Consider the following 10,355-nt stretch of genomic DNA (forward strand, 5'->3'; position numbering starts at 1 on the left):
CACCTGTACATGATGGCACTGTTTTGGAAACAGGTTGGAGTCCACAATGTCCTCATTTAAAATATGGTGTTGTATTCCTGAATGACAAGTTTGAGTGAAACAAACTACAATGTCCACAGGTATGCATGTAGCCATACAGGTTCCTACAGACATTTGACCATCAGAACAAACAATGTACAAAATAGATTGAAGTACAGTACCTTTTGTCTGTACGCTTACCCAAAATAGCTTACAAAAAACATATCAAAATAAAATAAATACAGTGCACCAAGGAAATCCATGACATTTTGATCAAAGCTTCAAAATCTTGAAACACAAAGTTAAAAGTACACGGATTCCTCACTATTTAAATACTTAAGAAAAAAAACTTTGAAAATATAAAGATCTTCACAAAGAGAAAAAAACTAAACACGTTTTCTTACAAACCTGTTCAGACATTCGAACACTCCTTTGAAACAGCACTTCAGGAGATAGAGACACTATCACTGTGCCAAATCATGTTAAAATTACATTCACTTGATCAGGTTTGATGAACCAGGCTCCATCTTGTGGCAATGGCTGCCGCATGCAAGCAAATTTACCTCTGCCATGCAGTTGAGCCAATAACTTAATTACAAGTGCAAAGTTGGAGCCAAAATAAAAATTACACCGAGCCTTTAAAGGAGAGATCAGGCTTAGAGGTTGTGCAGAGAGACTCAAGCACAGATAAAAACTGGCCCGGATAACAAGAGTGGGAGCAGAAACAGAAACAGAGAAAACATCAGAAAAGCAGGCATTCCAGAGAACAAAAAAAATGACAATGTTAAACCAAATACACATTTTCATGAACAGCACCGAAGCGATAAAGTTAACCAAATTAATTCAAAACAGAAACTTAGTATATGCCCACACATTACCTGGAGTTTCTGGACCAACATGTCTCCGGTGTAAGCCATCAGATTGAATTAAGTCTTCGGTCTGGAGGTCTAATTCTAATGACTTTTTGGTCGAATAATCTGAGGCACTTGGACAGGTTGCGTGTGATCCTTCAGAAACAATCGCTAGTTGCCCATTTCGGGGATGACACTTTGTTAAATCGCCAACTTTTACCTTTTCTTTTTCTTGTAAATTTAATGGTGAACACAGTACATTGTTGGCTTGTAATGGTCTTGCACAAAACTGTTGCCTGGTGCTTTGATGTTGATTTTCAACTATTGACATTGTTATTTCACGCAAAGGATCATGCCTCAATTTCCTTTTGCCTGTTAATCAGAAACAAAATATTTTTTCATGTCACCAACTGCAATCCCAAAATTAGCCCCATTTAAAACAACACAGAACCATGCAGCTAAAAAAAAAAACTTTTCAGCCACCATGTCTTTGTAAATCATGTCATTCTGAACTAATCCTATCTGCCTATACTTGGTGCATATCCCCTTATTCACTACCTGTTCATGTGTCTAAATGACTCTTAAATGTTCCTACCCGACCAGTTTGTTCCACCTCCCTTGGCAGCACATTCTTGTCATCCATCATCATCTGCATAATAAACTTACCCCTCACATGTTCTTTAAAACTTTACCCCTCTCACTTCCAACATAAGCCCCCTACTTGACATTTCCAACCGAACGAAAGGAATGTCAACTAGCCACCATATCCAAGCCATTTAAACATTTCACATACTTCGATCATCGCTCCTCAGCCTTTGAACACATTTGGATTGTATTCATTGGAGCGTCAATCTCTCATTATTGCTAAAGCACTCCAGTCCAGGCAACATCCTGGTAAATCTCTTCTGCATCCTCTCTCCAGCCTTCACATTCATCCTATATTGTGATGACCAGATGTGCACACAATACATCAAATTTAGCCGAAGATTTTATATTGCTCCAAAATGACTTGCCAACTTACAAACTTGATGCATCAAGTGAAGACAAGCACACTGTTTGCCTTCTTTGACGCTTTATCCCTTTCAGGAAAGTGTGGACTCTGATTACATTCCATCTGTCTTTTGTTCCATGTTTTCCTCTTATATTTCATCTCCTCACTTGCCCAGATTCTACTCCACCTGCTATTTTTCCACCCAACCTTCTGCTGTATTGTTTTCAACCTTCCTTGCTACCAACAGGTCCGATTTTGTCATCAGCAACTGACTGATCAGACCACCAACATTCCAAGTCCTTAATGTATAATACAAGCGCCAGCACTGATCCTTGGAGAAAACCAGTGGTGACAGACATCCAAACAGAAAAACAGATCTCCACAATGACCCTATGTATGAACAATGCCTGCACAGCAACTCACCATGGATCCGAAGTGACTTCCGGACCTGCCTGCCATGAAGAACCTCATCAAACACTTCAGGAAAGTTCAGATCGAAAACATTCATTGCCTGACCCACAGTCATCTTCGTCACTTCCTTAAAAAAATTCAAGTTTCCAAGATCTCCCCCACAAAAAAAAATGCTGGTTTGCCAACAGGTCTATTCTTTTGTATGTGACAAAATCCTGTCACTAATCAGCCTCCGCAATAATTTCCCTTCTTAAACGTAACAAACAACTTGGGCTGTTTCCAGTCAATTGGATTTTTGCCTGGGGTTGAAGAGGATTCAAAGATCTCTGTCAGGACCCAAACAATCTCCTCCCTCACATGTCTCAGTATTGTGGCCTAAATCCATCAGCCCTTGTGGACTTGTTGAAGTTAACGTTTATCAATGCACCCAGAACAACTACCTTCTTAATATCAGCATACTGCAGAGCATCAATTTCCCTTCCCTCAACTTAGCACCATCCATGTCCTTCTCCTTGGTGAAAACCAATGCAAAGTGCTCATTGAGCACTGCACCCATCTCCTCTGGCTCCATGCATGAATTCCCTTTTATCCCACATAATGCTCTTAATATGATTATGAAACGCCTTGGGAGTCTCCTTAATCTTACTTGCCAAAGATATCTTGTAGACTCTTTTAGCTTTCCTCATTCCTTGTTTGAGCTCTTCCCTGCTTCCTTCATTTTCCTTAAGGATATCAGTTTCCTAAACATTAAACAAGCTTTCTTTTTGTCTGAATAAACTTTCAATACCGCTCATCATCCAGGGTTCCTGAATCTTACCATCATTATCCTTCATCTCCACAAGACTTTGCATGCCCTGAACTCTCCTCAACTGACCTCGAAAAAAGTGTCCCACTATCCTCAAACTGCACCCTCACAACCTAATTTCTCCAGTCCCTGCACAGTATTTTAACGAGCCTTCTCCCTGTTTAGCAATCTTACCCAAGAACCAGTCATATCCTTATCCATAACTATCTTAAACTTTAAATCCAACTATAACCACTGTTCACAATAGGCTACCTGCACTGAATCTTCAATCACCTGGCCACAGTCATTCCCCAAGTTCTTGTGTGACCTTTGCCTCATTGCAATATCTACATAAACTTTCAAAAAAACCCTCTTGGAGTCATTTAAAAGACTCTATCCCATTGCAATGCTTGTTCAAGTTTTAGGCTTCCTCAAATGCTCCTAAAGGTCGAACAACCCATGCTTATGTAAAACATTTAACTTCCTAAAATTTGAGGAGGTGCCACTGGTGTTGGATTGGGGTGGATGAAGTTAAAAATCACACATCAGGTTATAGACCAACAGGTATATTTGGAAGTACTCGCTTTTGGAGTGCTGCTTAAGTTCCTGCCCCACGAGCTACCTGATGAAGGAGCTAGTATTGTGCAATTTTTAACTTGCTAAAATATACCAAATTTGACACCACCACTGACATGGTGAAAGTTTATATGAATTGAAGGTGGGGTGGAGTCAGGCAAAGTACATTCCTGTTCCCTCAGGTGCAGCACATGATTTCCCACACATCCTCCTTGCGTGACTAACTGCAGGTGAGATCCAAAATGGAAACAGACAATTTAGTTATTTTCTGTACGTAAAACCCACACAACATGAACTTCTCTTTCAAATTACCACACATCGAGATGACCAATTCCCAAACGTGTTTCCTTCTGAAACGTCCACATTGCTGAACTTCAATACTGTGACGACAAGGTATCTTTCTGATAATGGCATCAACATGAAGACAAAAGTTTCTCCCATCCCAGTTCAATACTGAAGAAACACAGCATCTCAGCAATATCACATTTCAGATAAAAAGAAAATAAATACCTGACCTCCTCCGGAGGCATTTGGCACTATCCGAGCAAACATAATGAAGTAAACTGGCTACATCAGCACTGTGATCCAAAATAACCCACTACATTGGACGTTTCACAGAGCACTGTATAAACAAGTTATTAAAATCATTAAGCAATATGGGCAAACTTTTGTACTCTACCAGATGCATTCCTTGTTGCTTTCTTCAGTCGATGACTGTTCGATGAAAGATTCTCCTATGACAGTAATATACATGTAAAAACATACACCAAAACAAACAAACAAACATTCAGAATAAAATCAACCTTATGTTTCAATGAATATGGTTGGATTTTATTTATCTCAGGAATGTTACATAACACTTTTGGACCAGGTGAGAGTTGATCTGGTCTTCCTGGTTCATTAGCACTGTGCCACAGAACCGTCAATTGTTGGGCTTCCCATGTTTTGCAACCGACCTGTCCAGAGTTGTTCTGGCATACCTTTGAAGCAGGTGACATTTCAACTGACATGGCTTAGTCCAAAAGAAGGACACTACCACTGCATCACAAGAGGCCTTGACTACAGAGTTTAACTTAGCCTTTCTTCAAAAAAAAGCAACCACTTCAGTGTTCACACGTGTTAAATGACTCCCATTCATCTTTCGAAGAAACTCAAATTTATATTTCCCCCAGGAACCTGGCCAAATATGGCATGGATGCAGTGAGGTGGGATTTGAACCTGGGTCCGCAGGCTCAGAGATAGAGACCATTACCACTGAACCAATGGTTATCTGCTTCGATCCGAAAAGGATGCAAGATGCACAGAAACCAAATGGTCCAGTGGGTTTCACCTGAAATTTACTTAACTATAAACCTAGTTTCAATCACAACTATAGGACTCCATTTGTTGTCAACAAGGCTATTGCAGCAAATTAGTTTGCCTTTGAGAAGTAAAGTTTCTATGGAGCACCGCACAGGACGAGAAATAATTCTTTCCAAAAAAAAACCAAAATCAAAAATGTCACCCTTAGATAACTGTGTGGACGAAGAACATATTTCGCCTTGAAGCCGTCTCCAGGATAAAATCAAGGCATAGTACTTCAATATTGACTTTGGGCTTGATCTTTATTGCAGCTCAGAATTTATTCAATTCAGTACTGAATTGAAACCGGATACAATTCAAGCAAAAACCTATTGAGGCAGCTAAGTCAGTGAAATGGCCTGAAATTCAGTTTGAATTCAAGGGGATTGTTCCTGTTGACACCTTGGTTTCCCAAGCAACATTGGCATATCTGAAGTCAACAGTAAACTCACAAAAACATTGCAAGACAGAACCTTTTAAGATTTAAGCAGGAGTGAGTGAGGGGAGAGTTCAACAACTCACAATTGTTGTACACCAATAACTGCACTGAAACAAAACTTGATGGACAATACAGAATACGGAATGGGTGGTAACCTCCAAAACAGCCACGGGTCATTCAAAAAAGAAAAATGGGCGGACAAACCCTGGGCAGCTCATAAGAGGTCATGTGTTTTCAACTCTTTTAGGATTTGAGGAGGATGCAGATTGATCGTGAAACCATGACATAATAATAATTCAAAAGTTATCCTAACTCCAAATATAGTTACGTAATTGCTCCCTCAATTATCTAGCATTTGATTATCCAAATATCGGATTCTCCTGCAAGATCGCAAGGTCCCAATGCTTGGGTAAACTATGTTACCCAGCATTCAATTAACCAAATGAATAACTCCTTACCCATGTCCTCAGATAATCAAGGTTGCTCTGTATTTCTATTGCAAAGATCATTCTGTTTCTTAACGACTTTAAATTAAAGCAGACCAGCACAAGTGGCAGTGCTTAATGACCACACTGAATACAACTAACATGTAGTAGGATGACAAGGACATACAACATTAATTAGTCACAACCACATTCCCAATTCATTTCATTTTAGCACCACAGGAACACAAAGGCCTATCAAACCAAATCTCCTCCTTCCAGTTAAGTACAAAACAATCAGATTGGTGACTGCACAACTTACAGCAGCACACTTGAGGCCCTTATGTTCATAGCCCAGCAGGAAACACACTTCTCACCAACCTCTCTTTTTAGGATCTCACACTCACTGCACCTGGCCCAGTCTTGGTCATCATCTGACAGCTCACTCTCCATTATCCACTTGTTCCTCCTCTCCCAAGGTTTGCATATCATAACTCAGATACCATATGCAAGTCAGCAGAAAGCAATTGCCTCTGTTTGGTGCCAAGAACTACAGTGATTGCATCATCCACCCTGCCCTCGGAGGAGGCTGTTACAGTCAAGGGACAAAACGGAGGTCTCTTGGAGGTGCAGTGACAGTCTTCCTGCTTGGTTCAAATCTCACCTGCTTTCGAAAAGTGTACAATGACATCACTGAATGAAACTCCAAACCTTATACCCATGGTCAATTAAATCACAAAAGTAGGTTTTAACCAGAAGTTACCTGTCAGGAGCATAACTAATGCTTGTTACATGTTTTCGAAATCAAAGTAATTTTCATTTAACACACGTTCAGTCAGCATAAGAACTTTAAAGAACATATTAGAAGTGTAAAAACAATAGATGCAACTGCTCGTACAACATTTTCTAATTTGAGTGCAAACAGATTTTCAGGTTGTCTCTTGTCATGTCTCGCAAAACAAGTAACATGGTAATTGCCCCTGCACAACGTCTATGTATCGCTTCTGTTGGAACTGACTCTTAATGAAGCGATGCAGTGACAAGTTATGAGCATTATGAACAGGATCGGACTGTTTGACAAGTGAAAAAATATCAAAGCCAAGCTAAAACATTAATTAAAAGCCTAATTAGGTATCACTTTCTCCTTTTTATAAACCTATTCAAAAAGCGGTCAATGATCAAATTATTTGTGGCCCACAGGCCATTGTGTCATAAACCTATCAGAACATCTCATCAACTGCCTTGGCTGAAATAGTTGGCTCACCAAGCACAAGTATTTGGTTTTATACCAGCTCTTATTGCTCTCTCTGTTACAGTTAAATGCTGGGAATTGTACGTGAGGCAATCCATTTCAGTGAATTTGGTTTCATACTATGACTGTTGCGTAGCTATTACATCTCAAATCTTATTCAGAATAAAGAACTATTGCCAGTATTAAATGACATACTTGTGTTTTTGCATCCATGACAAACCCTGAAGTGAAGGCTTCTAAATCTTGGTTCTCAACTCTGTGGATGAAGTACACAGAGTTATTAGTCAAATCAGGAAAGTACAATCACGAACCTGAATTCCACAACAAAAGGATAACTTCTTGAATTATCTGAAAGTTGTTGCGTTCCACAAAAAGACCCCATCAATACAGGCATTTCAATGATTCAAAAGTAATGACTCTAGATCATTTTTAAATCTTTGTCAACTCACCTTAAACTTATGCCATCTAGTGTTGGACTCCACTACCCCAGGGAAAAGACCTTGCCTATTTAAACTTTCCATGCCTTACAAGTTTCACAACATATTCGATACTATGGCTATAAGAGGTGAACACAACACCTTATGCTTACTACTAAACTAAGAAAGAGTTAGGGTCCAGATTACACTCTTAACATACTTTGAGAGTTTGATGTGCCCATAACACAAGCAATCATGCATCATTTGTTGAAAATTTATGAACCTTCCAAATAATGGTTTTGACTCAAATGCAGAGACAAACAAATGCTGATAAACTTTCGATCAAACTTGAACACCCATTATTATCCATATCTGCCTCGACTCCTAAAAGCAAACACTCAATTTTGATATATAAAAATGAATTACAGTTACAGTAGGGACTGTCAACAGCAATCAATGCATTGGCCATTAATGCCCTCTGAAACATTAGCCCAATCTAAAAGAACCACCAGCTCTGACAACTGTTCCATCCAACATCATTAACCTTTTAATGTGGCAAACTGGTATCAAGGGTAAAATTTGCAACTGATACAATTGATTGGAAATTTGTTTCATCTTCATTAACAGGACAGAGACATCTTTGGCCAAACGAGCATTTAATGCCCATAGTTAACTGCAAGAGCCATCAACAGTGCAGTGAGACTGCAGTCACATATAGACCAGACCAGGAAAGTACTGCCTTCCACAAAAAGGAGTGAATCAGATCTTTTTTTCTGAAAATGAATTATGGCTTCATGGTCTTTGGAATTCTTGATTTTTAAACCAGATTCAAATTCATTTCAGATTCGAACCCAGGTCCCCGAGAACATGACCTGGGTCAGTGGATCAATCATCTGACGATGCTATCAGTCGGTCATTGCCTTCCTTTAATTCATACTCCAGAAACTGATGCATCAAGTAACATAACTTCAACCTCAGCGAGGACCTTTAAACCATTTGGTGATACATGCGGTTTCTTCCTGTGTTTCACAATCTGAGGAGATGGGAAATACCAGGACTTACCAGCTTGAAACTTCAACCAGGCACTCAGCGATCAAAACAAACATCTGGATAAATTCAGCAGCGTCTATCAAGAGAAACAAAATCAAGGTTTAACATTACGACTTCCATTATCACTCTTGCAGAGTACCATCACCATCGGAACACTGAACAAACTCGGAGGAAAACAGCTTCAGTGTGAATCGAACCCAAGGCTGGAATTAAGCAGCCGGTCTGATGCGGGCAAAATTCACTTTCGGAAACTCTCATCGTTAACTCTTAAGTTTTCTAGCTGTCAGACCTGCTAAATTACTCGTTAAATATCATGTCAGATGTCCGCATCGCGCAGTATTTGGAAGATTGGAAACAACCCCTTCAATCGATACAAACTGCGCTCAATGGCGCACATCCCCAGCCCGCCCGTTAAATCAGCATTAAAACTCCACCAGCAAACAAACACCCACCCACCGTCAATCACCAATATCGTTTCCAATACCAGACAAAGATAATTATTTCTGCGACGTGAGGTAGATGTTTGAGACACCTTACTGCTCCACTACCCTCATGCCTCCAGAAAGGAAAATATTGGAAACGAGACCGGCGGGATTCGAATCGGGCCAATTGGAAGGGAGTTCAGGGGCCACGTGGGGACGGTTCCAACCAGCTTGAGGAGGGCGACCGTTGGCGAGCCTGATCACGTGCTGCAGTTTGAAGTTTTGGGGGCGCGCGGTGCGGGAACGTCAATAACTGTCACTCAACCGCTGCTCTCACTGCCACGTCTCTTCCGTCACGGTTTAAACTTATTTATTCTGCCTTCTCTGGGCTTTGAAGCCTTCCACTGCTTCCCAGCATGACTCGACCTACGAAAACGAAAAAAAACAACTGCGGATTATGCTGTCAATCTTGAAAAAAATATTGTTAGAGAAACTCAGCAGCCCTGACGGCACGATGAAAGCAGAATTCATATTTCGGCTCCTGCGACCTTCATTTCAGAACGTATCCAGTTTTCTGCTCACTGGTTAGGACTGCAGATCAGTCAAAAAGCGCAGCATCCGTGGAGCAGAAGAGTCGTCGTTTCACGCATAAGCCCTTCAACAGGGCAGACGAACACTTGCCATGCATACTCCTTGCCCTGCCACGCCACACCCCCACCTCAAATATGAAACACTGCGATCTTTTAACTGTTCCTTGCCCAGACTATGGTTTGTAAGGTCTACGACCAATGTGGCCAAGTCTTCAAACCGAACATGATGTTTTTCTTCACTGTCGATTGCCAGAGTTTGGTGCACTTCCAGCTTCTCACCATCTGTGGACTTTGCTTTTACAGAGAGATGTCTGGACGAAGCTGATTTCTGGAACGTCACTGAACTAAATTCGCGGTGCAGTTCACAGTGAACGTTATCTGAGTATAACAGTACCTTGATTACATGGGCCAATGGGCTGAGATGGGGCAGGGAGAGTTTAATTTAGGTAAGTGTTGCATTTTGGTAAAGCAAAACGCGACAGGATTTTTCCACGTGAGGAGAGCCATGGTAAGTGTTAACCAATACTGAACTAAAAAAATGGAATTGCTTGTAGACAAATGATGAAGAAAGCATATTGCACACTTGCCTTAATTGGTCAGTGGATGGACCATGGGAGTTCAGATCTCATATTGAGGCTGAATAGTACGAGTTAGGCCACTTTTAGAGTACTGCATTCAGTTCTGGTATCCCTGTTCCAAGAAAGTTGTTCAGAGAATCCCAAGTGTGGAAATCGTCTATTTGGTCCAACAAGGCCACACTAATCCGCCAAGAAATCTACTACCCCCGACCCA

At 40.7% G+C, this 10,355-nt stretch overlaps 1 protein-coding gene across 5 annotated transcripts in view; it reads right to left on the reverse strand.

The window, feature by feature from the left end:
* Positions 1-9,855, reverse strand: part of LOC122543077 — a 45,756-nt gene extending 35,901 nt beyond the window's left edge. The window contains exons 1-5 of one of the 5 annotated variants that reach the window (XM_043681309.1): positions 9,556-9,855; positions 8,564-9,399; positions 7,281-7,341; positions 4,311-4,365; positions 897-1,241 (exon numbers count right to left, since the gene is read on the reverse strand). In XM_043681309.1, coding sequence (XP_043537244.1) covers positions 897-1,241; positions 4,311-4,365; positions 7,281-7,298 — 418 coding nt within the window. In that variant the 5' untranslated portion in view covers positions 7,299-7,341; positions 8,564-9,399; positions 9,556-9,855. Of the gene's footprint in view, positions 1-896; positions 1,242-4,310; positions 4,366-7,280; positions 7,342-8,563 lie in introns of all 5 variants that reach the window. The other 4 variants (XM_043681308.1, XM_043681307.1, XM_043681306.1 and 1 more) reach the window with 4 other exon arrangements.
* Between the last annotated feature and the right edge of the window lie 500 nt (positions 9,856-10,355).

This window comes from Chiloscyllium plagiosum, chromosome 42, assembly GCF_004010195.1.
Source record: "Chiloscyllium plagiosum isolate BGI_BamShark_2017 chromosome 42, ASM401019v2, whole genome shotgun sequence".
In the NCBI taxonomy this organism is placed as follows: Eukaryota; Metazoa; Chordata; class Chondrichthyes; order Orectolobiformes; family Hemiscylliidae; genus Chiloscyllium; species Chiloscyllium plagiosum.